Below are 14,921 nucleotides of genomic sequence, written 5' to 3'. Positions count from 1 at the left end.
TCTTGGTCACTTCTTTCATCGCCAGGGAAGTCCTTGTTCCCCCCTGATAATTGATATATGCAACGGTCGTCATGTTTTCTGACTGAAACCTTATGAATTTGGCCTTTGCTAGTTGAGGCCAAGCTCTGAGAGCATTGAATATCGCTCTCAGTTCCAGAATGTTTATCGGGAGAAGAGACTCTTCCCGAGACCATAGACCCTGAGCTTTCAGGGATTCCCAGACCGCGCCCCAGCCCACTAGGCTGGCGTCGGTCGTGACAATGACCCACTCTGGTCTGCGGAAGCTCATTCCCTGTGACAGATTGTCCAGGGTCAGCCACCAACGGAGTGAATCTCTGGTCTTTTGATCTACTTGAATCGTTGGAGACAAGTCTGTATAATCCCCATTCCACTGTCTGAGCATGCACAGTTGTAATGGTCTTAGATGAATTTGTGCAAAAGGAACTATGTCCATTGTTGCAACCATCAATCCTATTACTTCCATGCACTGCGCTATGGAAGGACGAGGAACAGAATGAAGTATTTGACAAGAGCTTAGAAGTTTTGATTTTCTGACCTCTGTCAGAAAAATCCTCATTTCTAAGGAATCTATTATTGTTCCCAAGAAGGGAACTCTTGTTGACGGGGACAGAGAACTTTTTTCTTTGTTCACCTTCCATCCGTGAGATCTGAGAAAGGCTAGGACGATGTCCGTATGAGCCTTTGCTTTTGACAGGGACAACGCTTGAATCAGGATGTCGTCCAAGTAAGGTACTACTGCAATGCCCCTTGGTCTTAGAACTGCTAGAAGGGACCCTAGTACCTTTGTGAAAATTCTTGGAGCAGTGGCTAATCCAAATGGAAGTGCCACAAACTGGTAATGCTTGTCCAGAAAAGCGAACCTTAGGAACTGATGATGTTCCTTGTGGATAGGAATATGTAGGTACGCATCCTTTAAATCCACGGTAGTCATAAATTGATTTTCCTGGATAGTAGGTAGGATAGTTCGAATAGTTTCCATTTTGAACGATGGTACCCTGAGAAATTTGATTAGGATCTTTAGATCCAAAATTGGTCTGAATGTTCCCTCTTTTTTGGGAACTATGAACAGATTGGAATAAAATCCCATTCCTTGTTCTCTTATTGGAACTGGATGTATCACTCCCATCTTTAACAGGTCGTCTACACAATGTAAGAATGCCTGTCTCTTTATTTGGTTTGAAGATAATTGAGACCTGTGGAACCTTCCCCTTGGGGGTAGTTCCTTGAATTCCAGGAGATAACCTTGAGAAACTATTTCTAGCGCCCAAGGATCCTGAACATCTCTTGCCCAAGCCTGAGCAAAGAGAGAAAGTCTGCCCCCCACTCGATCCGGTCCCGGATCGGGGGCTATCCCTTCATGCTGTTTTGGTAGCAGTGGTAGGCTTCTTGGCCTGCTTACCCTTGTTCCAGCCTTGCATTGGTTTCCAGGCTGGTTTGGGTTGTGAAGTATTACCCTCTTGCTTAGAGGATACAGAATTAGAGACTGGTCCGTTTCTGCGAAAGGGACGAAAATTAGGCTTATTATTAGCCTTAAAAGACCTATCCTGTGGGAGGGCGTGGCCCTTTCCCCAGTGATGTCTGAAATAATCTCTTTCAAATCAGGTCCAAATAATGTTTTACCTTTGAAAGGAATGTTAAGCAATTTTGTCTTGGAAGACACATCCGCTGACCAAGACTTTAGCCAAAGCACTCTGCGCGCCACGACAGCAAACCCTGAATTTTTCGCCGCTAATCTAGCTAATTGCAAAGCGGCATCTAAAACAAAAGAGTTAGCCAATTTAAGTGCTTGAACGCTGTCCATAACCTCCTCATACGAAGATTCTTTACTGAGCGATTTTTCTAGTTCCTCGAACCAGAAACACGCTGCCGTAGTGACAGGAACAATGCATGAAATTGGTTGTAGAAGGTAACCTTGCTGTACAAAAATCTTTTTAAGCAAACCCTCTAATTTCTTATCCATAGGATCTTTGAAAGCACAACTATCTTCGATAGGAATAGTAGTGCGTTTGTTTAGAGTAGAAACCGCCCCCTCGACCTTGGGGACTGTCTGCCATAAGTCCTTTCTGGGGTCGACTATAGGAAATAATTTCTTAAATATAGGGGGGGGAACAAAAGGTATGCCGGGCCTTTCCCACTCTTTATTTACTATGTCCGCCACCCGCTTGGGTATAGGAAAAGCGTCGGGGGGCACCGGAACCTCTAGGAACTTGTCCATCTTACATAATTTCTCTGGAATGACCAAATTGTCACAATCATCCAGAGTAGATAACACCTCCTTAAGCAGTGCGCGGAGATGTTCTAATTTAAATTTAAATGTCACAACATCAGGTTCAGCTTGATGAGAAATTTTTCCTGAATCTGAAATTTCTCCATCAGACAAAACCTCCCTCATGGCCCCTTGAGATTGGTGTGATGGTATGTCAGAACAGTTATCATCAGCGTCCTCTTGCTCTTCAGTGTTTAAAACAGAGCAATCGCGCTTTCTCTGATAAGTAGGCATTTTGGATAAAAGATTTGCTATGGAGTTATCCATTACAGCCGTTAATTGTTGCATGGTAATAAGTATTGGCACACTAGATGTACTAGGGGCCTCCTGTGTGGGCAAAACTGGTGTAGACACAGTAGGGGATGATGTAGTATCATGTTTACTCCCCTCATTTGAGGAATCATCTTGGGCAATATCATTATCTGTTGCATTACTGTCCTTACTTTGTTTGGACACTATGGCACAATTATCACATAAATTTAAATGGGGAGACACATTGGCTTTCATACATATAGAACATAGCTTATCTGATGGTACAGACATGTTAAACAGGCTTAAACTTGTCAACAAAGCACAAAAAACGTTTTAAAATAAAACCGTTACTGTCACTTTAAATTTCAAACTGAAAACACTTTATTACTGAATATGTGAAAAAGTATGAAGGAATTGTTCAAAATTCACCACAGTGTCTTAAAGCATTAAAAGTATTGCACACCAAATTTCAGAGCTTTAACCCTTAAATTAACGGAACCGGAGCCGTTTTTACATTTAACCCCTATACAGTCCCAGAATGAGGCTCTGTCTATAACTAGAAAGGCCCCCATCTGAAAAAGGTGTCCAACACAGTGCCTGCCGTTTTTCTAAACGTTCCCCAAGATTATAATACCAATAATTAGTTAGAATCTGCATAATATGCCTAGTAAAGCAATTGTTTTAGCCCAGAAAAATGTCTACCAGTTTTTAAGCCCTTTTTGAAGCCCTTTATTCTTTTATGTTTAACTAAGAAAATGGCTTACCGGTCCCCATGAGGGGAAATGACAGCCTTCCAGCATTACATGGTCTTGTTAGAAATATGGCTAGTCATACCTTAAGCAGAAAAGACTGCTAACTGTTTCCCCCAACTGAAGTTACTTCATCTCAACAGTCCTGTGTGGAAACAGCAATCGATTTTAGTTACTGTCTGCTAAAATCATCTTCCTCTTACAAACAGAAATCTTCATCCTTTTCTGTTTCAGAGTAAATAGTACATACCAGCACTATTTTAAAATAACAAACACTTGATAGAAGAATAAAACTACATTTAAACACCAAAAAACTCTTAACCATCTCCGTGGAGATGTTGCCTGTGCAACGGCAAAGAGAATGACTGGGGTGGGCGGAGCCTAGGAGGGATCATGTGACCAGCTTTGCTGGGACTCTTTGCCATTTCCTGTTGGGGAAGAGAATATCCCACAAGTAAGGATGACGCCGTGGACCGGACACACCAATGTTGGAGAAATAGGAGAAACCATAGGGTGCCGTGGTGACGGTAGTTAGAGAAAATAATTCATCAAACCTGATTAAAAAACCAGGGCGGGCCGTGGACCGGACACACCGTTGGAGAAAGTAATTTATCAGGTAAGCATAAATTCTGTTTTCTCCAACATTGGTGTGTCCGGTCCACGGCGTCATCCTTACTTGTGGGAACCAATACCAAAGCTTTAGGACACGGATGAAGGGAGGGAGCAAATCAGGTTACCTAAACAGAAGGCACCACGGCTTGCAAAACCTTTCTCCCAAAAATAGCCTCCGAAGAAGCAAAAGTATCAAATTTGTAAAATTTGGCAAAAGTGTGCAGTGAAGACCAAGTCGCTGCCTTATATATCTGATCAACAGAAGCCTCGTTCTTGAAGGCCCATGTGGAAGCCACAGCCCTAGTAGAGTGAGCTGTGATTCTTTCAGGAGGCTGCTGTCCGGCAGTCTCGTAAGCCAATCAGATGATGCTTTTAAGCCAAAAGGAAAAAGAGAGGTAGAAGTCGCTTTTTGACCTCTCCTTTTACCAGAATAGACGACAAACAGAAAAGATGTTTGTCTGAACTCTTTTGTAGCTTCTAAATAGAATTTTAGAGCACGGACTACATCTAAATTGTGTAGCAAACGTTCCTTCTTTGAAACTGGATTCGGACACAAAGAAGGTACAACTATCTCCTGGTTAATATTTTTGTTGGAAACAACCTTTGGAAGAAAACCAGGCTTAGTACGCAAAACAACCTTATCTGAATGGAACACCAGATAGAGCGGAGTACACTGCAGAGCAGATAACTCAGAAACTCTTCTAGCAGAAGAAATAGCAACCAAAAACAAAACTTTCCAAGATAACAACTTAATATCCATGGAATGTAAAGGTTCAAACGGAACCCCTTGGAGAACTGAAAGAACTAGATTTAAACTCCAGGGAGGAGTCAAAGGTCTGTAAACAGGCTTGATCCTAACCAGAGCCTGAACAAATGCTTGAACATCTGGCACAGCTGCCAGTCGTTTGTGAAGTAAGACAGATAAAGCAGAAATCTGTCCCTTTAGAGAACTCGCTGATAATCCTTTATCCAAACCTTCTTGTAGAAAGGAAAGGATCTTAGGAATTTTGATCTTATTCCATGTGAATCCCTTGGATTCACACCAGCAGATATATCTTTTCCATATTTTATGGTAAATCTTTCTAGTTACCGGTTTTCTGGCTTGAACCAGCGTATCTATCAAAGAATCTGAAAACCCACGCTTTGATAAAATCAAGCGTTCAATTTCCAAGCCGTCAGCTGGAGGGAGACCAGATTTGGATGTTCGAATGGACCCTGTACAAGAAGGTCCTGTCTCAAAGGTAGCTTCCATGGTGGAACCGATGACATATTCACCAGGTCTGCATACCAAGTCCTGCGTGGCCACGCAGGAGCTATCAAGATCACCGAGGCCCTCTCCTGCTTGATCCTGGCTACCAGCCTGGGAATGAGAGGAAACGGTGGAAACACATAAGCTAGGTTGAAGGTCCAAGGCGCTACTAGTGCATCCACTAGAGTCGCCTTGGGATCCCTGGATCTGGACCCGTAGCAAGGAACCTTGAAGTTCTGACGAGACGCCATCAGATCCATGTCTGGAATGCCCCATAATTGAGTTAATTGGGCAAAGATCTCCGGGTGAAGTTCCCACTCCCCCGGATGGAATGTCTGACGACTCAGATAATCCGCCTCCCAGTTTTCCACTCCTGGGATGTGGATCGCAGATAGGTGGCAGGAGTGATCCTCTGCCCATTCTATTATTTTGGTCACTTCTCTCATCACCAGGGAACTCCTTGTTCCCCCCTGATGATTGATGTAAGCAACAGTCGTCATGTTGTCTGATTGGAATCTTATGAATCTGGCCTTTGCTAGTTGAGGCCAAGCCCTGAGAGCATTGAATATCGCTCTTAGTTCCAGAATGTTTATCGGGAGAAGAGACTCTTCCCGAGACCAAAGTCCCTGAGCTTTCAGGGATTCCCAGACCGCGCCCCAGCCCACTAGACTGGCGTCGGTCGTGACGAAGACCCACTTTGGTCTGCGGAAGCTCATTCCCTGGGACAGGTGGTCCAGGGTTAGCCACCAACGGAGTGAGTCTCTGGTCTTCTGATCTACTTGAATCACTGGAGACAAGTCTGTATAGTCCCCATTCCACTGTTTCAGCATGCACAGTTGTAATGGTCTTAGATAAATTCGCGCAAAAGGAACTATGTCCATTGCTGCAACCATCAACCCTACTACTTCCATGCACTGAGCTACGGAAGGACGAGGAATAGAATGAAGAACTTGACAAGCGTTTAGAAGTTTTGACTTTCTGACTTCTGTCAGGAAAATCCTCATTTCTAAAGAATCTATTATTGTTCCCAAGAAGGGAACTCTTGTCGACGGAGACAGGGAACTTTTTTCTATGTTCACCTTCCATCCGTGAGATCTGAGAAAGGCCAGAACGATGTCTGTGTGAGCCTTTGCCTTTGAAAGAGACGATGCTTGTATTAGAATGTCGTCCAAGTACGGTACTACTGCAATGCCCCTTGGTCTTAGAACCGCTAGAAGGGACCCGAGTACCTTTGTGAAAATCCTTGGAGCAGTGGCTAACCCGAATGGGAGCGCCACAAACTGGTAATGTTTGTCCAGAAAGGCGAACCTTAGGAACTGATGATGATCTTTGTGGATAGGAATATGTAGATACGCATCCTTTAGATCCACGGTAGTCATAAATTGACCTTCCTGGATTGTAGGTAGAATCGTTCGAATGGTTTCCATTTTGAACGATGGTACTCTGAGAAATTTGTTTAGGATCTTTAAATCCAGAATTGGTCTGAAAGTTCCCTCTTTTTTGGGAACTACAAACAGATTTGAGTAAAATCCCATCCCTTGTTCCGCCGATGGAACTGGGTGTATCACTCCCATCTTTAACAGGTCTTCTACACAATGTAAGAATGCCTGTCTCTTTATTTGGTTTGAGGATAAGTGAGACATGTGGAACCTTCCCCTTGGGGGTAGTTCCTTGAATTCCAGAAGATAACCCTGAGAAACTATTTCTAGTGTCCAGGGATCCTGAACGTCTCTTGCCCAAGCCTGAGCAAAGAGAGAGAGTCTGCCCCCTACTAGATCCGGTCCCGGATCGGGGGCTACTCCTTCATGCTGTTTTGTTAGCAGCAGCAGGCTTCTTGGCCTGTTTACCCTTGTTCCAGCCTTGCATCGGTTTCCAGGCTGGTTTGGTTTGTGAAGCATTACCCTCTTGCTTAGAGGATGCAGAATTAGAGGCCGGTCCGTTCCTGAAATTACGAAAGGAACGAAAATTAGACTTATTCTTGGCTTTGAAAGGCCTATCTTGTGGAAGGGCGTGGCCCTTTCCCCCAGTGATGTCTGAGATAATCTCTTTCAATTCTGGCCCAAAGAGAGTTTTACCCTTGAAGGGGATATTAAGCAATTTTGTCTTGGATGATACATCCGCTGACCAAGACTTCAGCCAAAGCGCTCTGCGCGCCACAATTGCAAACCCTGAATTTTTCGCCGCTAATCTAGCTAATTGCAAAGCGGCATCTAAAATAAAAGAATTAGCCAACTTAAGTGCGTGAACTCTGTCCATAACCTCCTCATACGGAGTCTCTCTACTGAGCGACTTTTCTAGTTCCTCGAACCAGAACCACGCTGCTGTAGTGACAGGAACAATGCACGAAATGGGTTGCAGAAGGTAACCTTGCTGTACAAAAATCTTTTTAAGCAAACCCTCCAATTTTTTATCCATAGGATCTTTGAAAGCACAATTATCCTCGATAGGAATAGTAGTGCGCTTGTTTAGAGTAGAAACTGCCCCCTCGACCTTAGGGACTGTCTGCCATAAGTCCTTTCTGGGGTCGACCATAGGAAATAATTTCTTAAATATAGGAGGGGGGACAAAAGGTATGCCAGGCTTCTCCCACTCCTTATTCACTATGTCCGCCACCCGCTTGGGTATAGGAAAAGCGTTGGGGTGCACCGGAACCTCTAGGAACTTGTCCATCTTGCATAATTTTTCTGGAATGACCAGGTTGTCACAATCATCCAGAGTAGATAACACCTCCTTAAGCAGTGCGCGGAGATGCTCTAATTTAAATTTAAATGTCACAACATCAGGTTCTGCCTGTTGAGAAATTCTACCTGAATCAGAAATTTCCCCATCTGACAAAACCTCCCTCATGGCCACTTCAGATTGGTGTGAGGGTATGACAGAGCAATTATCATCAGCGCCCTCCTGCTCTACAGTGTTTAAAACAGAGCAATCACGCTTTCTCTGAAATGCAGGCATTTTGGATAAAATATTTGCTATGGAGTTATCCATTACTGCCGTCAATTGTTGCATAGTAACAAGCATTGGCGCGCTAGAAGTACTAGGGGTCTCCTGCGTGGGCAAAACTGGTGTAGACACAGAAGGAGATGATGTAGAACTATGTCTACTCCCTTCATCTGATGAATCATCTTGGGCAACTTTACTATCTGTGGCAGTACTGTCCTTACTTTGTTTGGACGCTATGGCAAAATTATCACACAATTTTGAAGGGGGAGACACATTGGCTTCCATACATACAGAACATAGTTTATCTGAAGGCACAGACATGTTAAACAGGCTTAAACTTGTCAATAAAGTACAAAAAACGTTTTAAAACAAAACCGTTACTGTCTCTTTAAATTTTAAACAGGGCACACTTTTTTACTGAATATGTGAAAAACTATGAAGGAATTGTTCAATTTTAACCAAATTTTCACCACAGTGTCTTAAAGCATTCAAAGCATTGCACCCCAATTTCAGACCTTTAACCCTTAAAATGAGGAAACCGGAGCCGTTTACAGTTTTAACCCCTCTACAGTCCCAGCTACAGCCTTTGCTGCGACTTTACAAAACCCAGGGGGGTATACGATACCAAATGAAGCCTTCTAGGAACCTTTTTAACTACTTCCAGACCCACACACATGCAGCTGCATGTCCTGCTCTCAAAAGTAACTGCGCAGTAATGGAGCGAAAATGAGGCTCTGCCTACTACAGAGAAGGCCCTTCCTGACTGGGAAAGTGTCTAAACCAGTGCCTGACGTAAAAAAACGTTCCCCAAAGTTATAAAGTGTGAATTTCAACATCAAGCTGTATAAAATGCCCAAATAAAGCAATCGATCTAGCCCATAAAAGTGTCTACCAGTTTTATAGCCCATATTAAGCCCTTTATTCTGTTTGAGACTAAGAAAATGGCTTACCGGTCCCCATGAGGGGAAATGACAGCCTTCCAGCATTACACAGTCTTGTTAGAAATATGGCTAGTCATACCTTAAGCAGAAAAGTCTGCCAACTGTTCCCCCCAACTGAAGTTATCTCATCTCAACAGTCCTATGTGGGAACAGAAACCGATTTTAGTTACTGCTGCTAAAATCATACTCCTCTCACAAACAGAACTCTTCATCCTTTTCTGTTTCAGAGTAAATAGTACATACCAGCACTATTTTAAAATAACAAACTCTTGATAGTAGAATAAAAAACTACAACTAAACACCACATACTCTTCACCATCTCCGTGGAGATGCTGCTTGTTCAGCTGCAAAGAGAATGACTGGGGTGGGCGGAGCCTAGGAGGGACTATATGGACAGCTTTTGCTGTGCTCTTTGCCATTTCCTGTTGGGGAAGAGAATATTCCCACAAGTTATGGATGACGCCGTGGACCGGACACACCAATGTTGGAGAAAAGTCATTTTTAAAAGCCATCATCCTTCCTTTCTTTTACAAGTGCACTGTCCTCTAAATATGAGTCACCCTGTAGAAAGCTCAGATTGCTGAAGCCAGTCAAGAACCACTGTTAACAATGTTTTCAAATGATTACATAAAAAACAAACGTCCTCTTACTTCTCAATATTATTACAAAATCTAATATTTGTAATCAATCATCTAGCACGTTAAACACTATAAATAAATACATGTTGTAGACATAGTTCAATTCTGCAAACAAAATACACACACTGCAACTCGTAGGTATCCTGATTGATATAAAAATGTCTCATCAAATCTAAAATAATTTAATGCAACAACATTGTGTTACCATAAACACAATATGATATTTATGACAGGAATCAGCAATGCCCTTTGCATTGATTGAAAATAATGTATTGAAAATAAATAGGATGTATAGAGGAGACATCTACTTTATACAGGATTGTATTTCCTGTTTTATTTTTCAGGCAACAAAAAAAATATTATACCAGTTGCTATATTATATATATATATAAACAAGTCCTGACTGACTGACTCATCAATGCCCAGCTCAAACCGTTTAACCTAGGAATGTGAAATTTGGAGGGTACGTTGTTTTATGACGTAGGCACCCACTAAGGAAGGATTTTTTGGAAATTACGTCCCTAAGGGGGTGATTTTTTTTTATGAGGAGGATACCTATATCTCAAAAAATGAAGATGTTACAGACGTGAAAATTGGTATTTAGATTCTGCGTTAAAAAAAGGGAACACGTGTTTTACCCTTTCGCAGAAAATCCAATTAAAAAGGGTGAAAAGGGGGGGGGTGATTTATGAGGATGCCTATATCTAAAAAACCAAAGATGTTAGACATGAAAATTGGTATTTGCATTCTCTTTTAAAAATAAAGAAACACGTCTTTTACCATTTCCCAAAAATCCACTTAAGGGGGTGAAAAGGGGGGGTTATTTATGTGGATACCTATAGCTTAAAAACTGAAAGGCTCTTTGCCTCCTCCTGCTGACCAGGAGTTTAATATCCCACTAGTAATTGGAATAACGTTGTGGACTCTCCATAGGAAAGGATTTTAATTTAAAATCTTCATTATAAAGTAAGTTTACATGCCAAGTTTCTTGCTCCTAACGTCAGTAGTTCTCAAGATATGGATATCAATAAAAATTGTAACACTTTTTTTTTTCCACATCTGACAGTTGAGTCATAATATATACTTCCAATTTAAAGGGACAGTAAACACCAGAATTTTTGTTGTTTAAAAAGGTAGATAATCCCTTTATTACCCATTCCCCAAATTTTGCATAACCCACACAGTTATAATAATATAATTTTTACCTCTGTGATTACCTTGTATCTATGCCTCTACAAACTGCCCCCTTATTTCAGTTCTTTTGACAGACTTGCATTTTTAGCCAATCAGTGCTGACTCCTAGGAGCTTCACGTGCCTGAGCTCAATGTTATCTATATGAAACACATGAACTAACACCCTCTAGTGGTGAAAAACTGTCAAAATGCTTTCAGATTAGAGGAAGCCTTCAAGGTCTAAGACATTAGCACATGAACCTCCTAGATTTAGCTTTCAACTAAGAATACCAAAAGAACAAAGCAAAATTGGTAATAAAAGTAAATTGGAAAGTTGTTTAAAATTACATGCCCTATTTAAATCATGAAAGTTTTTTTTTACTTTACTGTCCCTTTAATATTAAAGTAATTGTAAACAGAATAATAATAACAACATACACGAGGGCACATGTCGCTGTGAGTGGTCGCGTTTCTCGCTATTTTTTACAAATCAAAAAATCCATGCTAGCGAAGCAACAGCTAGTATGAAATAAAATAAAGAAGAACATGTAATTGTCTAACATTGAATAATTTGTTACTGATTAAAAAAAAATTGATTACAATAAATTATTTAAATACAAATACAGCCATATAAACACTTAAACATCTTTTTTTTTTCTTCTCTATATTCATAAACATACATCTGAGAATGTGGTTTTACTTTTTTCTTTTTACGTTGTATATAGTACATTGTAAGAATTTGAAAACAAATATGAAATTACTAAGCGTGTAAAGCTGTATTTCCACACTCACATGGACGGATGGAGTTTAATCACATTACTTGTAATTACACTTCATACTACTCAGACCTATAAAATGTATTTCTGTGCTTTATTTTATAGTTCACTTAGCAAAACATGATCATTTGGATTAAAAACAACATATGTCTTATCACATTCAAGTATAAATGACCTTAACAATTGCTGATAAACAGCTATTTAACATCAACACATTAACAAAGATCACAGTTACTTACCGCTCGAGTCTCATAGAGTATAAGCTTCTGAATACCACTTATGATGGGTGCAGCCGGCAGCATGGTAGAGATGTTACTGTTCCGCTGCTGGGTTACGGGGATGGTTTATTGAGGCCTGCACAAATCAACCATGGAGAAATGCTTAACACTCATGCTTTTAAGGATTCAAAGATAAATCAACAAGAAGTCAGAAATACAAAATTAGGATATTCATTTCACACATTTCTACCTGCTAGATACAATGTGCTTTATGCTGGTCACTATGTAAAAAAGAGTGAAAAGATATGAGAGGGGAAATAAAGAGTATAAACAGAAGATATGGCCTGAAAGAGAAGGGAGAGATGGTAAAAAGAGAGATTAAAGAAAGGAGTCGAGAAAGATAGTTAAAGGGACATAATACTCATCTGCTAAATAACTTGAAACTGATGCAGTATAACTGTAAAAAGCTGACAGGAAAATATCACCTGAGCATCTCTATGTAAAAAAGGAAGATATTTTACCTCACAATCTCCTCAGCTCAGCAGAGTAAGTTCTGTGCAAAAAGTTATACTCAGCTGCTCCCAGCTGCAGGTAAAAAAATTGAAAAAAATGAAGAAATGAACAGCAGCCAATCAGCATCAGCAGTGCTGAGGTCATGAACTCTTTTACTGTGATCTCATGAGATTTGACTTAACTCTCATGAGATTTCATAGTAAGCTTCCTTTACCTGATTGGTGAAATAATATGAGAGTGCACAATGCTCATCCCTTCTGCTGTCCTAGGACAGACACACTAAAATGCTGCTTAGAAATCCTTTACAATGGGAGGTGGCTACTGAGGAACTTTTGAGGTAAAATATCTTTCTTTTTTACATAGAGATGTTCAGGTGATATTTTCTAGACAGCTTTTTAAAGCTATGCTGCATCACTTTCAAGTGTGTAAACATTTGGGTATTATGGCCCTTTAAGAGCGAGAAGGTAGAGATAACCTTACATGACTGTCAGCACTCTATGCACTCTCTATGTTCAACAACTTCCTTTTTCTATCCAGCTGTTTTCTTCTCCAGAACCCCTAGTTGATGTTTCTAACTGCTATGAACTTATTTTTGTTAATTTATTACTGTATGTAGCATCATTTGTTTTGGTATAAGATAAAAACTATATTACAAAATCTTTCATATTTGCTAAACAAATGCAAAGAGGGAGGGGGGTGAATTTATTCTAGGAGCCAACCAATATACTATTAGTTTTTTTAATAAATATGTGTTAATATGTGTGTATGTGTGCATGTATGTATGTGTGAATATGTTTATGTGTGTGTGTATTATGTTTTTATGCACAGTATATATAACGGCTAGATTTAGAGTTCTGCAGCCAAAGGGGTGCGTTAGCTACGCATGCTTTTTTTCGCCCGCACCTTTTAAATACCGCTGGTATTTAGAGTTCACAGAAGGGCTGCGTTAGGCTCCAAAAAGGGAGCGTATAGCATATTTACCGCCACTGCAACTCTCAATACCAGCGTTGCTTACGAACGCGGCCAGCCAATCAGATTCAAGTTCAATCCGATTGGCTGATCCAATCAGCCAATCAGATTGAGCTCGCATTCTATTGGAACAGCCAATAGAATGCGAGCTCAATCTGATTGGCTGATTCAATCAGCCAATCAGATTTTCGCTACCTTAATTCCGATTGGCTGATAGAATCCTATCAGCCAATCGGAATTCGAGGGACGCCATCTTGGATGACGTCATTTAAAGGAACCTTCATTCGGACTTAGGACGTCGGAAGAAGAGGATGGATCCGCGCCAGAGGTCTTCAAGATTGAGCCCCTTGTCATCGGATGAAGATAGAAGATGCTGATTGGAAGAAGATGGTTGCCGGTCCGGATCTACTCTTCTGCCCGGATAGGATGAAGACTTTGGAGCCTCTTCTGGACCTCTTCAGCCGCCGCTTGATAGAAGACTTCAGCCGGATGATGGATGTCCAGCCCCCGCTTGGGCTTGGATGAAGACTTCGGAGCCTGGAACGATCAGTGATACCTGGCATGGTGAAGACAAGGTAGGAAGATCTTCAGGGGCTTAGTGTTAGGTTTATTTAAGGGGGGTTTGGGTTAGATTAGGGGTATGTGGGTGGTGGGTTGTAATGTTGGGGGGGGGTATTGTATGGTTTTTTTTACAGGCAAAAGAGCTGAATTCTTTCGGGCATGCCCCGCAAAAGGCCCTTTTCAGGGCTGGTAAGGTAAAAGAGCTTTTCTATTTTAATTTTAGAATAGGGTAGGGCATTTTTTTTTTATTTTGGGGGGCTTTGTTATTTTATTAGGGGGCTTAGAGTAGGTGTAATTAGCTTAAAATTGTTGTAATATTTTTATTATGTTAGGGTTTATTTTACAGGTAAGTATTTAGCTTTAAATAGGAATAATTTATTTAATAAGAGTTAATATATTTAGTTACAATAAAGTTATATTTAACTTAGGGGGGTGTTAGTGTTAGGGTTAGACTTAGCTTTAGGGGCTAATACATTTATTATAGTAGCGGTGAGGTCCGGTCGGCAGATTAGGGGTTAATACTTGAAGTTAGGTGTCGGCGATGTTAGGGAGGGCAGATTAGGGGTTAATACTATTTATTATAGGGTTAGTGAGGCGGATTAGGGGTTAATAACTTTATTATAGTAGCGGTGAGGTCCGGTCGGCAGATTAGGGGTTAATAATTGTAGGTAGGTGGCGGCGACGTTGGGGGCGGCAGATTAGGGGTTAATAAATATAATATAGGGGTCGGCAGTGTTAGGGGCAGCAGATTAGGGGTACATAGGGATAACGTAGGTTGCGGCAGTGTGCGGTCGGCAGATTAGGGGTTAAAAAAATTTATTAGAGTGGCGGCTATGTGGGGGGGCCTCGGTTTAGGGGTACATAGGTAGTTTATGGGTGTTAGTGTACTTTAGAGCACAGTAGTTAAGAGCTTTATAAACCGGCGTTAGCCCAGAAAGCTCTTAAAACTCCTGTTTTTTTTCTGCGGCTGGAGTCTTGTCGTTAGATTTCTAACTCTCACTTCAGCCACGACTCTAAATACCAGCGTTAGAAAGATCCCA

At 41.1% G+C, this 14,921-nt stretch overlaps 1 protein-coding gene across 1 annotated transcript in view; it reads right to left on the bottom strand.

Annotated features, from left to right (window-relative positions):
* FIG4 (FIG4 phosphoinositide 5-phosphatase) overlaps window positions 1-14,921 on the bottom strand; it is a 1,077,570-nt gene that overhangs the window by 1,033,185 nt on the left and 29,464 nt on the right. Inside the window, exon 2 of the mRNA XM_053710848.1 lies at window positions 11,860-11,974. Coding sequence (XP_053566823.1) covers window positions 11,860-11,922 — 63 coding nt within the window. The 5' untranslated portion in view covers window positions 11,923-11,974. The remainder of the gene's footprint in view (window positions 1-11,859; window positions 11,975-14,921) is intronic.

The sequence above is a fragment of the Bombina bombina genome, chromosome 4, assembly GCF_027579735.1.
Source record: "Bombina bombina isolate aBomBom1 chromosome 4, aBomBom1.pri, whole genome shotgun sequence".
NCBI lineage: Eukaryota > Metazoa > Chordata > Amphibia > Anura > Bombinatoridae > Bombina > Bombina bombina.
The sequence above is the reverse complement of the archived record's forward strand: the minus strand, read 5'-3'. Positions and strand labels throughout refer to the sequence as shown.